At 33.3% G+C, this 15,356-nt stretch overlaps 1 protein-coding gene across 1 annotated transcript in view; it reads left to right on the forward strand.

The window, feature by feature from the left end:
• Positions 1-333: 333 nt before the first annotated feature.
• ds (dachsous cadherin-related 1) overlaps positions 334-15,356 on the forward strand; it is a 452,538-nt gene continuing 437,515 nt past the window's right edge. The window contains exons 1-2 of the mRNA XM_088224360.1: positions 334-659; positions 13,311-15,103. Coding sequence (XP_088080486.1) covers positions 13,367-15,103 — 1,737 coding nt within the window. The 5' untranslated portion in view covers positions 334-659; positions 13,311-13,366. The remainder of the gene's footprint in view (positions 660-13,310; positions 15,104-15,356) is intronic.

Raw genomic sequence — 15,356 nt, forward strand, 5'->3', positions numbered from 1 at the left:
TCCCGAAAAAATAGGTTTCGCCTCCCGCGCGTCGAAGTATCCGCTGTAAGAAAAGTCGCTCTTGTCACAAAAATAATAGGTATCACTACAACATCCCATTTTAATTAGACCAATTAAATATATCCATTGAGTTAAGTCAGTTAACTGCAACCTTCCAGATATTTGAGGTTGGGTTCTGCGAAAAAATGGCTGCGCGCGGCTGCATACCTGCGCGGGGCAAGTGCAACGGGGAATTCAAAGTTCCCGCGCTGGGGAGGTGTGCGGTGCGGCGAGCGGCGGCCGGCGGGGGGCTGGGAAGGGGAGGGATAACCTGTTCCTCGCTCAGCCGCCCGCACTCCGCAGGCCGCAGTCTCGCTGGAATGCCCGAGTGAAGTGCGCGTACTGCGATCCGCCACAGCGTTCGGCGGACATTGCCAGACCGTTCCTATCGTCGCGTGATACTACCGTGTCGGGCATCAGTGACAAGTATCGACCCTCGCCGAGGAGCAGCGTCCACCCCCGAGTGTACCTCTCTTCGTCCCCGAGGACCTCCAGTGTTTTCGTGGCGGCGACGCGCGCGCAGCCGCCGCACGCCGCGCTAGTGCTCCGAGTGCCGAAGGCTCGGCCGTGTGACATTTTGTGTTTAGGAAACTAGTGACAGTGTGGTGATATTGCAAAAGGTACGTGTGTCAAGTTGAGTGTCGAACCGACCCCGAGGAATGGAATACCAAATCCCTCTCCCTCTGATACCTCCGAAGACGTCCCCGCAGGATCCGGAACGCAGTACCCGGGAATAGACTGCATTCTGAGTGTTCCTCTGCTGGGTCGCTGGTCAAGTTTTCCATCGAGCTCTTCTAATTCTCTATTGAAACGAAATTAAAATTCGTCGATTGCCTCCCTTAGTTCTTTAATGTTCTCGGAATTGATCGTCTTATTCTTTATAGCCGTCGGATACCTAATGTGTAATTAAAAGAACAGGTTGAACAATAAAAAAGCAATCTGCGGCGCGGGAGAGTTGATCTGTTTATATACGAAGTTGGGCACGACGAACTCGACAACTGGTCCAGTGTTCTGCAGTCGCTTCTCCGAAAATTATATCCGATCTAAAATGTGGATCAACATAATATATTTATCTAACAAAGTGACTTGAAAACGTAAATCTAGTCAACTTACAAGATGTTACTGTTGATTGAATATTTATTTTTTAAATTACATACGTAATGGTTTGAAGCACAGATTTTTATTGCCCAGTTGTTTATTGTTATCACAATGCCTATAATTATTCATTAAACGTTAACTTTTACACTACGTTTATATATAATTAAAGATCCAATTACAATATTTTGAGTTTGTCTAAGTCAAAATGTGAATCTCTTCACAACAATAAAAGTTTCAGCTCTTTAACATCAGTAAAATCAACAGATGTAAGAATTGAAGAAATATAAATGTTCAAACTCGGGCAAAATGGTGAATGTTACGCTATGTGTAAAGTGGCCACTTAAACCAGCCAATGACAGTTCATAAGCCCTGTAATGCATTAAAGTTATATTCCCTTCTTTAAAATGTGCTCCTCCCCTGTTGTAATTTGTTCATTAAAGATCCACTTAAGAAGCTTGAAATGCATTATGAAAATCCCTCAGTTTAAAGCTTTACAGAAGCTCAAATTAAAGTCTACTTGTGTTATCAGTAAATCACTCCGTACCTGTTCGAAAACTGTGGTAATTGCCTAAACATAATATTGCAATTTCACCTTAATAATAGCAAAGTTATAGGTCCGCAAAACTAATTGAATAAATAAACATACATCAGATTGTTATCAATGCCAAACCTCACGTTGAATATCATGCTAAGTATTTCACATACGACGTTTTGGGATCAGGTTTTGCTATCTTAAATCGGAAGAGATATTTTTATTCTACCATAAATCGGACCTTAGACTTTCCAGAGTCATAATGAATTCGGAATTCCAGCGGAGATTACTCCTCGCCGCTACAGGCTACTGGCCTCCGGAGCGACTCGAGAATACCTACCCCGATATTTTAGATTTCTAAATCCCAATAAGGTTTATGGTATGTGAATCGGAAAAACAAAACAGGGTACTAAATTTATAATTCATTTGAGAACTTAATACTTTTGTCAATCCGTACGAATGCACAAAAATGTATTAGGCAAAATAAATCACCGATTACTAGCTGATGTTACTGATGTAGAAAAAACACTAAACACAGAAATTTAATTAATTTAAAACCACATTCGGATTGTATATAGCTTATTTACGAATCTAATAATAATAAAACGTCATTGAATTTTTGTATAATGTTGCAATCAATAAGTAAAATACCAACATTGCAAAGCCATCAACAAAAAAACAAATGTCATTAATTTGTGAGATATCTAATCGGGAAATTCAACAGCCTCAAGCAACAGAACTAATATTATTGGTTATATTTGTTGGCATAGCTAATGTAACAAAAGTATTATTACATTTTATAATATTCACTTTTTTATATGCGCGTTTATATTTTTTGCCTTAAGAAATATTTAGTTTTATAACTTATTTTGCTGGGGTATCTTATTCAAAAGTTTGACGTCTCTTTTATTTTTTTTTATTTTCTACAGACATAAATGAGTCCATTGCGGGTGAAGTGAACGAACTGTTATTTTAAGGGTGAAGTTTACTTATTTATTTTTGTAATTGGTATAATCCAAAATCGTTTTTTCCTCTTTGTGAACCAAACATTTATGTTATTTAAAAATATCATAACAGTTCAGTAAAAAATAAGCTGGCAAAAAGAGCATTGAGTCAAAACATCAAATATAAAGGTTTGACCATTTCGTCTGTTAGTTCAATGAACCTGCAATGGGCTCAAATTGTATTTCATTTTTACTCCATAACAAGAAAAACTGGAAAAATTTAAATAACAATAATAATTGTTCAATCTATTATTCATTAATTTTTTAGCCCACTGAGTTGCGCTCTTTACCATCAACTATAAAATGCATCTACATAAATGTTTCATGCAAGAATTCCTGAAATAATATGACAATTAAAACAAAAACAATCGTCGAATTTATTATTATTGTTGTTGAATCCTGTTTTATATTACTTTTCTATGCAAATCAGGGAATTAAACACAGTTTTAAGAAGAATCTCGTATATCTCTTATTATAATCTCTTCTATTCCAATCTAATGATATTTCAACTGAGAAAAAATTACCATGATTTTTAATATCTGCCATTGTTTTAAATCCATCGAAATAAAATAAACCAAGATCAATATCACAACAGACACAGGTTTTTTAGAGGGAAATATTTTAATAATTTCCCGGGTTTGTGAACTAGCTTCAGATTATTTTACAGTTTTAACAATAAAAAATTAGTTTTTAATAAAAAAATACATTTAATTAAAACATTTAAGTTTGTAAGTGAAAATTCTTGACGGAAGTTTATTGTAAATCAATAAAATAATAATTTAATTTAATAATAATTTATTTAAATAATATTAAAAATCACACTCACGCAGGATGGGGCACTACAAATTCAAATAAAATACTTAAACTTATTAAAATAGCATTATATCAACTCATTAGTTAACCCGAAAAAAATTTATAATGAATAAAATAACTTTATTTAATTTACTTTCATATAATTTTGAATTATCTATCCTTACCTCTGTTTTGTATAAATACATTGAACTCCTTAATAAAGATACCAGTCTCGAAGATAGCGCGAAAGCGATGAAACCGGTCACTGGATATTCCAAATTTGTGGATTAAAGTATCACTCGTCTTTTATTTTTATAATAACATACATTTAATTGATAATCATTACTTGTTTCTAGAGCCTTCGATTATATTGACTAAAAATAGAGTTGAAACTACACTTGTTTAACAGTTTTTTGTAACAATTGATTTCAACAATAGCTCAACTTTTTATAAAAAACACGGTACTTTAATTTAGTTCAAAATCTTTAAAGAATATGTAAGTAAATAAACCCTTTAAAAAAATCGAGTTGAGATTGTGGCACGTTCGGCTACCATGCTTGCGGTCATAGGTTCGATTTATGTCAGATTGAACGTGAAATATTGGTTTCAAATGTGGTTTTACACTTTTTTCCTCTACAGGTACCTAAAGCTTTAAAATATCAAGATACGCTGCAAATCAATTATACCAATTCAGTATCCTATGGATCACTGGGTGCAGATGGGGGAATAATTTCAATATGAAGTAAACAGTAAAGTTTTTTTATTAATACCTACATTTAAAAAAGCACGTTTAAATTATATTGTTGTGCAATATCTTTGTTTTTTCATATTAACATGATTCTTACAGTAATAGTTTGATACGAAAAGAAAATAATTTGATTTCTAAAATGAATTTATCGATAGAAATACTCACGATTTGCATTTCGTAAATATTCAGGCTCATAAAAATAATTAAGTAGTCTAAAAACCATACCATTTTTGTTTAACGGCTTTGATTCCAATAATTTATGTTTTTTTTATTCCGATTAAAAATCTTTATATACATATTATGTAATCTATTTATATATAATACCCTACTTTAATATTCAAAATTATTGAAATAATTTATCGTCATGTTAAGATTAAGAGTAGAGTAGTAGTAACCTTTTTATTTTATTTATAATACGAAGATGTAGAGTTAACTATAAATGAAAATAAAATATATTTAATATTTTTGAAAGATGATAAAAGTAGGTGAAAAATTCTTGCAAAAATCTAAAAAAAAAAAAATGACCACGAAATCAAAAAAAATACTTTGTTGATTTCGTGTTAACATTTAATTGATTAAAAATATCTGACCGTCAATTATTCAACAATGATTTTATTATTATTAGATATCGTTATTTTTAGTGTTTGTGAATTAAAATAATAATAATATTGCATTTGCTATTAATATGATACTAAAAATATATTTTTATTATTTAAAAACACAACACGACCTGTAGTTTTTTCATTCATACATGCATTTCTTTTATTTTATTATTAAGTTTTTAATTGAATTAATCAAGATTTAAATACAAGTATTAAATTATCAATTGATTAATTTATTTATTCATTTAAGACTAAAGAACCTTTTACAAAATTGTATTACCAAAATTATGATCACAGCGGTGAAAAAAAAAACAATAAAAAGTACAAAAAGGTCGAAGCAATAGTAAAAATAAACATAACACCAGCAAGAAAAACAGTTATGGTAAAAAATCTTGGGGTTAAAATATTTAACTAAGGAATGTGAAAATCAGAAAGTAGTTAGTATTCATCTAAAGATACAAAAAAATATAAAATGTTTTCAATAAAACTGACTTTTTGTTAAAACAATACCACTAACCAAAGTAAGCAAAGTAAAATATAGGTATTCATTTTTTATAAAATCTGTTACCTTTTTATTTGGTCATATTGATAACTTTACCTTTGTTTTCTAGGTATAGGAATTTTTATACCTAGAATAATTGTTACAAACATTTTATTTGTATTTTTAATATATTCCTTTACGCATTATGCATAATAGAGAACGTTTAAAATAGCTGAAACTGAAACTCATTTTCTGTACAAATAATTGAGATGAATTGTGAAAATCTTAAAAATGAAATGTTTCATTTCTATTTTTGCGTGGTGGTTTAGTAAGTTTAGTGTATAACATTATAAAATACGTATAATATGGACGTATGTTTTAGTTTGTCTGCCTGTGGTAAATTTATGCAAGTATTATATGAGACATAAAATAGTTCGTATTCCTGATTTCATCGACTAGCTATCAATATTATTTATTCATGTATTATCATATTAATATTTAATTAAGTGATTTTTTATACTTGCGTTTGCCTGGGATAATGTAATAAATTACCTTCGTCCACATTCAAAACATTATTTTAATTACGTTTAGTTTTTATGCGAACAAAGTTATAGTTTTTAAATTACTGGAAAGGCGGCATATGGAAAATCATTATTTTAATACATGCATTTGATACTCTTGCCCATACAGTTTAAAAAACAGAAATATAAACAACGATGAAGCAGTAAAAAGTGTGCGATGGGTTGAAAAAATAAATAACATGATTTTGTATTTACTTTCAAGATAGATATTACCATATTTAAAAAAGGGTTTATAATACACCTACCCGTGAATTTCCATTCAAGGCAAATAATTGTTTTGTTTATTTTTTACTTTTCATTTAATAAAAATAACTTTTTTCAAAATCTAACTTTTTTCACCGTGCGGTATGACATTTAACGCATTTCTTTTTATAAATTTGTACAAACAACTTTAATTAAGAGTTATACGTAGACCGGTTTCGAGGTTTCGCCTTTATCGTTAGGTCTGCTACTTTTCGTCTAATAAAATGAAGCTACCAAAATATAATCTTCCCAAAGAAGTTCTCCGTATACCTATGTCAATTTTTTTAGTTAATATATCAATTCTTATCAATTCATTATCAGTATAATTTTTACAGGTTTTTAATGACTGCCATATTTCTTATTTAATTATACGTAAATGCGTGTAAATCAAATTCGTTACACTAATATTTAATGAACCAATAACGAGTTTACTACCCTATTTAACATATTATGTTGAATTTCAAAAACTGAGATTCCGAAATTATTTTTTTAAAATTAGGTATCACCCATTTAACAAAAATGTATTTTAAAATTGTGAACATTTAAAAAACCTATTTGCATGTTTAATATGACGTTTAAATGCATTTAAAATTATTTTCTATATTTCGTTTGGTATTTGCTATTCAAAAAATCTTCATGTATCTGAATTTTAATATTTTTGTTCGCCGGTAAACGTATTATTATTTATATTGAATCCAGGTAGGGCTGAAGACGGGATGCTGGCTAATTTGGTCCATTTCGTAGCAGAGATTGTCTTGAAGATCATTATTTTTAGGGATCGTCCCTCAAACTAGATCCATCTCGAAAAAACTCAAGCCGCTTCTACCTGGCCGCTCCGAAAATACACTTAATAACCGCTCAGAGATTACCTGTCCTAAGTAATTTGAAATCCCTCAAAGACATGCTGGAGGTACACGTTGTGTCTACGTCACACAATAGAAATGCGCATGTCTGTTGTATTGTTTGACCGGTTTCATCCGTGCTGATGTAACGAATAAATATGACTAGATTTCTATCATTTAGGGATCGTTATTGATATTCTGTTTATGAATAAGTATACACGCATTCATAGATAAGATTTTGTATCGTAAACCATAATTCATAAATTTATTCACTTAAATACTAAAAATGAAATTAATTTATAATAAGAATTAAATAGTAATGTACTATCATAATTTGAAATTCAATTTAGCTAACTTAAATACTTATTTTATTTTATTAGGTAATTCAGCAAAGATATAATTTAGAAAAAAACATACAATTTGTAGATATTGTTTGTTATAATTCCACGTTCATATATATCTTCAAATTATTAAATGATTACACAGGATAGATGGAATTACATTAGAAAAAATTCTTACGCAAATTTGTATAAGGTATACTCATAGAACATTGTTAATTCAAACTGATTCCTAAGAGATTAAGAGGAAAACCCAGTCTTACTTTCATACAAACGTAGTCCCTTATTTTTTCCCTGGATTATGGCACTACAGCAAAGTTTTTTCTACACACTATAGATATTTGGGTAGGTAGGAAGAAATTGCCTTAAGGCAATATACCCGCCCTTATATGTTTATTTATTTTATATGTATATAAAGTGTCAAATAATAATAATATTAACCATTAGCGTGTCTTTATTGTTTTGCCTTTTTGGTAAATTATTTTTTATGGATCTAGGACCATTCAAAAACCCAAAAAAGCGCCCAGTTTATAAATAATTTGGTTGTCTTTTTCGCACTGCGAGAGAGTGACAGGTTCAAATACCTAATCGACAAAATTCTTACCTACCGCATATTTACCTTATCGGAAAAGTTGGGAACGGATCATGACTTAATATGTCTCTCTTGCTACTTCGGCAGTAGTAATATAATGTTACATTCCCGAAATGCGATAATTATCGTATATTATGTTATTTTTAATAAATAGTAAATGACACATCCTCAAAAATGCTTTTATAGATCAATAATAATATTTTAAAATAAAAAAAAACATTGTTTGTATCTAAATAATGACTTTAAATGCCTTATCTGAAGCATAATGATTTTTTTCCAACGCACTGTTTCAAAATTTAAACATTACCTATGTTTTTTCTTATTCTTCCCTTATTCACTTAAATTGTGCATAGAACACTGCATTGGTACAAAAAAGCGAAATATACCAATACTGAATCAACTGCTCCACAATTGTATAGCTTATGCTAGGTTTTTGTTATTTTCATTGTGTGTTTTGTAATATAAATAATATAGATGTACATAAGTACCTTGTTTTTAAAACTGTGAATATTTGTTAATTATGTTTGTTTTTTAAGTTAGTCTTCTTTGTTTATTCTCAAATGTAATTTAAAAAAACTAAATTGTTAAGTGACCTCGGCACGGGAAACCCCAGTGAGGTCACATTATTTTTATTATTAATTATAGTTTGTGAGCGAAAAATATGAATAAATAAATAAAAAATAAATGTTTAATGAGGTAAGATGATCAGTACAAGAACGATGAAACGGTGTAGTAAAAAAAACACTTTTAATTCATATATCATATCAATCACGTCGAATCGTATACGGGACCAGCAGCACAATCACAAATGACTATCGACGTGCCAATTAGCGGCGTGATAACAATTTTTCACCGTGGTTGTTTATCGTATGCGCGGTCACAATGAAACATCCGTGAAAGTTATCGATCGGGATTATTATATTCGTTTAATATTGTCATACTTCAACTTGATGCTTGGCAACACCTAATATTAAATGTCAAAATTCAAAATATTTACGTTTTGCAAAGCATAATCAATCACATATTTGAATTTTACCCTTGTAAATATGGAGAATATTCATAAACTGTATGTAAAATAATTTAGTTTTATTTTTTTGTTCACAATTTATCATGCTATTTATTTGATTTGGATCAAATTGAGAAAGCTATTAAACGATACAATTGTTGAAGGCGTTCGGCGTTTTGCAACGCGACCGCGATAACTTCAGCGTGTTCATAATTGTTCGTTGTGATCGCTCAAATACTTAGCACGTTTTTAAGCACGTCGATAGTCATTTGTGATTGAGCCCCTGGTCCCCGATTACAATGGGAAGTTAACATTTATCTTCAATTTTATCTACAAAGTAAAATTAAGTTTTCTGTGTGAAAAGCAGAATGTGCATATATTTTTTTCTTCCAAACATATTCAATTTTAGATTACCGATGAAGATACTTAGAATGTTCATGCAAATAAACTCATTTTTGTACACAAATTTCGGTTTTTCTTTATAGACAGTTGAAGGTAACTCTGTTAACTTTTCATTGTAATCGGGGCCCCGTTGCATAGTATATAAACGTGTTCGCCACTATGCCACGGGTAGAATAAAATAAATTAAATACTATATATGATTTGTAGAATATTCAAAACTGCTTTTATAAAAACTGTTTAGTTTTTGATGGCGCCTGAGACTGAGAAGTTTTTGCATTGTTCAAAACAGCTTTCTTTACCCATACTTATTTATATCTGTTCCAAATACTACCTGTATAACAATACTTTACAGGCCATTGTATGGATACAACCTTCACGAGAAATGTATTTTTTTATATTTTATTTATTTATATGTATATGTACATTACAAAATTGAGTAAGTATCTTTATTCATACAAATAGAAATAATACAAATAAAAAGTAAATAAAATGGGTATATATAAAAATAACACTAAGGTATACCTACATAATATTTTGAGAATAATATGTTAAAACAGTAAGAGAATTTTGTAACAAAAAATACCCTCGGAGACGTGAAAAGTGTCAATGTCCAAAGTAATATTGTTCAACAAAGAGATATCAAGTCCAACAGGCATAACCAATGGTTATTTACCATTGGCAGGTTGGTCCTGTATATTGGAATGTAAACAGTCTATGTGTACGCTGTCTAAGGTAATTATCCGGAACATAAAAGCTAATGCTCCGCATAATTTCAGGGTTGTCAATAATACCGCGCAACAACTGAAAAAAATGCGTAGTTAAATACGCATTTCTTCTGGTCTTCAAACTGTTGTAACCGAGCATACCCTAAAGAAACTCAGTGGGATAAAGCCATGGATAATATCCGCACTCCCCCAAGTAGAGAAATCGAAGAAATTTCTTCTGAACCGTCTCCACCATAAGAGAGTACTTACACAGTAACTCACACAGTCCTCAAATCATCGAGCCACTCTCAAGTCTACTTTGCACCAACGCAACGAGTTATAAAGCATTCGCAGTACTGCGTATACCCTGGCAGTACGCCGGACGAATTCTAACATCTTAAACGAACCACTACAAACTGTTTCGATCTGATCATAAAATGTCAGGGAACTCACGAAAGTAATGCCCAGATCTTTAACCTTCGATTCTGCATAAGATGATCTGCCACGTGTCAGAAATTTCTTGTAAAGGGGATAGATTTAGAAAATAAATGTAATGAAGGGTAATACAAAATTTTAAAACATGAATTAGTACGTATCAAAAATTTTAAAATTCACAACACCAAAATTCACTGAGCGTTTTAATAAAATATTTTCTATGAATTAGAATTACTGTAAATATACACAGATAGGCAAACTAAAAAACATGTCAAACATAAATTCGTTATAGTAAACATTAACTAAAACCAGCATGTAACCCGCTAAATTCAAATAAAAGAAAAGTAAATTCTATTATTATTCTTCCTCGGCATACCGAATTTTTAGTTTGTCTTTAATCGTGTATCTTATTATTATAAATACATTATGTATCTCCTTTTTCTTATATATGTACAGGTATGTAGTAAATTACCGCAAGGATGCTTTACAATGTGTGTTACGATGAATATTAATTTTTATTTTACGTACAATTTAAATATAACAAACGAAACAAATTTATTTTGCCATCCATGCCTCGGATTCATTCAAATGATTTAGAGAAAAGTTCACTCCTCAATATGCTTGGAGATGACCGTAGAGGGTAAAGTGGGAGTTATATGAAAATTAAATTAATTGTGTAATGACTGTATTACAATGGGAAGATAACAAAGTTATCATATACACTCACACACATATTCACATACCTACCAAAACCACACTCCATCTTTTTGCACACGCATCCTCACACAAAAAACTCGCACTCATGCGCTTTTATGAATTAATATCTAACTAAACTGGATTTTTATAATTGTGTTTGTGTGGAAAACTGTTTTGGCTTTATTTTATGTTTTTTTAGAATGTTGCGTATATTTTTTTGTATTGCTGTTGTTTTTTTGAATAAACAAAACTAAAAAAAAAAAATTAAATTAAATAATTTTTTTAAATAAAATGTCGCTGCATATTATATTTGATGACAGGCGCAGTGGTGCAGTTGGTTAGACGGCTAACTGTAAAACTGGCGTCGTGGGTTCGATTCCCGCCAGTTGCAGGAAAAAAATTCAAGAAAGATTTTTTTCTCAATTGGTCTTTGTGTTTTAGTGTATTTTTCATAACGTTCTTCCATATCCCCTCTTTCCCACCTACTGACAAGCCTCTAAATAGGGGCTTAGCGGGTTAATCCTTTAAAAAATAAAAAATAAATACTTTTACCAAATATTTTATTTTAACAGAGTTATCTTCAACTGTCTTAAAAGTAAAATATAATTTTCTGTATGAATTAAAAAAATATTTTTTATATAAAATGAAATATTTATCTGAATTTTTCTATAACAATCTACTTTTACACTTTCCAAAAACAGACTAGTTCTTGTGCTTGGATTATAAATATCTTTTTTCTTAACCGACGCCGACGGAGATACCGCAAATGTTTAAACAAGTGCAAATATTATGTATCCACATTTTCGAGCAGAAAATTCGATTTCACTTTAGGGAAAACTAAAGATAACTGTAATCGAGGCCCCGGGCTGGTATTCCGAACGCAATTATAGCGCGGTATAGCGCGTATACGCGTTAAAGCGCGCTGTAAATGCGCTCGGAATATCAGCCCTGGTTGTAAATTAATGTATATGGGATTGATCAATATATTAAAAGTTTAGTAATGAAAATTTAAACTACGTAAGTGGGTAGTGGGTAGTACTTAGGAATATGTATATGTAGGCAATAAATATTTAAATGAACGCATAATTACTATGAAGTTTAAAAATAAATTGAATTACTTACTTTCAAAATGAATAAAACAAGTTGAATATTGATATACGTACATTAGTACCTATTATATATTTATTTTTATGTGGGTACAATTTACAGCCACTTATTTCAAGGCAACATTACCAACATACCAAGACATTACTATGCAGGGTTTTTTTATGATCCAAATATTAAACGAAATTGCAGCTTGAAAATGATAATCTAAATAGCCAAATAAGATTATCCTCAAATTATTTAATAGTATGAAAATACTTAGAAATTATTATGCACACATTCAAGATGAATAAATTGAATCCTCGGGGTAAAATATAAAAATTAAAATGCATTAAAAACTAGAGTTTTCATACAAATACACTGAAATCATGACAAGCCATGTTTATTATAAGTTGTTTTATATTTAGTACATGTCTGCAAAAGCATTTCATAAACATATTTGTCATAAGTATTAATAATACACTTTTTTATGAGTATCCGCTAAGAGTAAGACGCAAAAAATAATCTCAACGTGTGGTTGATTAATCTTAAGATCAGCTTAAATACTTTTCTTTTAAAGTTATTACCGTTTATTACTTGTACCAGTAATTGAAACGACCAATTATCCTTGTTACACCAATGTTTTGACATATCTCAAGATTAACAAGGTGTCTTATCAGATGGATCCTAGTAGTTGAATACCAGAAAGTATCGCAATTCCTTACTGGCACTTCGCGTTCTAATTGCCACCCTGTCTCCTGATTGTCTTGTGATGAGTTCCGATCTGCTCACACGTAATGACGTGATCCATTACCTGCTGTACCGAGTATCTATTTACTGCACATTGACGATTTCTGTAACTAAAGATTTTGCTTTATTGTTTACCTGTTTCTAGTAATACCAAAACCTCAGACGAGACTAATGGTGCTTCAAAACCAGTAAATGCGCTCTTAAAAACACGTGAATGTATTATTAAAAAAGCTTTTGTCGACCAACATAATTTATATCGAGAAAATTACGTTTTTAAAACTTCTTTCACATGTTATAAAAAAATGTTGATGTCTTGTCACTAATATTTTATTATATTTTCAGAACCGTGGACTAACAATGGTAGCCGAACAGAGGAAGAGGTGATAGCGAAGGTTAGGATGGGGGGCATGTGGTGGGTAGCCGCACTACTGCTGGCCCCGCTGCTGGGGCTGCCTGGGGGCTGCGGCGAGCATGTGCGGGAGCTCGAGGTGTCCGAGGGTGCCCCCGTGGGCACCCGCGTAGGTTACATAGGAGACGGAGAGCATGCCGCCCACAGCGGTCCTCCTTACCTCATCGTGCCCGTGCCCGGTAGCGCCGTAGACTCTGACCTGGCTATCGACCAGACTACGGGAGAGATCAAAACAAAGGTACCGCTCGACCGAGAAACTCGATCCTCCTATTCGCTCGTGGCCATTCCTCTGAGTGGGGACAACGTCAAGGTAGTGGTGAGAGTTCAGGATGAGAACGATAACGCTCCCACTTTTCCTTCTCCCATCATGCATGTTGAGTTCCCAGAGAACACCCCGCGAGATGTAAAGAGAACTCTCAATCCAGCAAGAGATGCTGATCTCGGTGCTTACAATACACAGAGATATAATATTGTATCCGGAAATACAGATAATGCATTCAGGCTCTCATCGCATCGTGAAAGAGATGGTGTGCTCTACCTTGATTTACAAATAAATGGGTTTTTGGACAGAGAAACTACCTCAGCATACAGTTTAGTGATAGAAGCACTAGACGGTGGAAGTCCTCCCTTGAGAGGACGAATGACCGTAAATATCACTATTCAAGATGTAAATGATAACCAACCAATATTTAACCAAAGTAGTTATTCCGCAACCATCCCAGAAAATGCCACTGTAGGAACTAGCGTCTTGCGCGTGTACGCGACAGATGCGGATGCTGGTATGAATGGTCAGATCGAGTACGCCATCAATCGCCGTCAGAGTGATCGCTCAGAAATGTTCCGAATCGACCCTGAGACAGGTCTAATCGCGGTCAATAAAGTATTAGACTTCGAAACGAAAGAATTGCACGAGCTCGTTGTCGTAGCTAGGGACAGAGGTCTCCAACCACTTGAAACTACGGCGTTTGTGTCTATTCGAGTGACTGACGTGAATGACAACCAACCGACCATCAATGTGATATTTCTAAGTGACGACGCTACGCCGAAAATATCGGAATCCGCTCAGCCGGGAGAGTTTGTGGCGAGGATTTCAGTAAACGATCCCGATTCTAAAGCTGAGTATTCAAATGTTAACGTCACCCTGACAGGTGGAGATGGTAGATTCGGTCTCACCACGCGTGATAACATAATATACCTCGTTATAGTGTCGTTACCGCTAGACAGGGAAGAGCAGCCTAAGTACACCCTGAATGTGGTGGCTACAGATACAGGGTCTCCTCCTCTACACGCTTCCAAGACCATCGAATTGAAAGTGACGGACGTGAATGATAACGCGCCCGAGTTTTCCCGTAGTGTGTATGAAGCCAGTGTGCCTGAGTTGGCGGAGCCCGGTACAGCCGTACTTCGCGTGCAGGCGGCTGATCGGGACGAAGGAGCCAACTCAGCGCTGCAGTATTCCTTGGAGGGTGGTGGGCCGGGTGCTGCGTGGTTCACCATTGACCCCCGTTCAGGGTTGGTGAGCACCCGCGCTCGTGTTGACTGTGAAACTGAGGCTGCACCCCGCTTGACGGTGGTCGCTCGTGACGGGGGCCGTCCACCTCTCTCATCTTCCGCAACGATCCTCGTTACCATCCACGATGTCAACGACAACGAGCCCATCTTCGATCAATCGTTTTACAATGTGTCTGTTCCCGAGAATGAAGCAAAAGGCCGCTGCATTTTAAAGGTAAGTGTTTTTAACTAGAATTGCTTTTTACACATGATAGCTTATTTGCTACTCTCCTGTATAAGAATAGCACCTCAAAGGTTTCAATAGTGAATTTGTATGGTAGTTTTATGCTCGTTTGTTCTAAATCTTAGTTAAACAGGTTATCCAGTACCTAACGGAAAATGTAATCTCAAACAATGCCCGTGTATCATATTGCAGTAAATTTAGTGTTGGCAACTATGGAAATTATTCCGACATGGTAATAAAAAGT

This window comes from Micrasema longulum, unplaced genomic scaffold (genome assembly GCF_059751315.1).
Source record: "Micrasema longulum isolate JH-2025_06_02 unplaced genomic scaffold, ASM5975131v1 h1tg000280l, whole genome shotgun sequence".
In the NCBI taxonomy this organism is placed as follows: Eukaryota; Metazoa; Arthropoda; class Insecta; order Trichoptera; family Brachycentridae; genus Micrasema; species Micrasema longulum.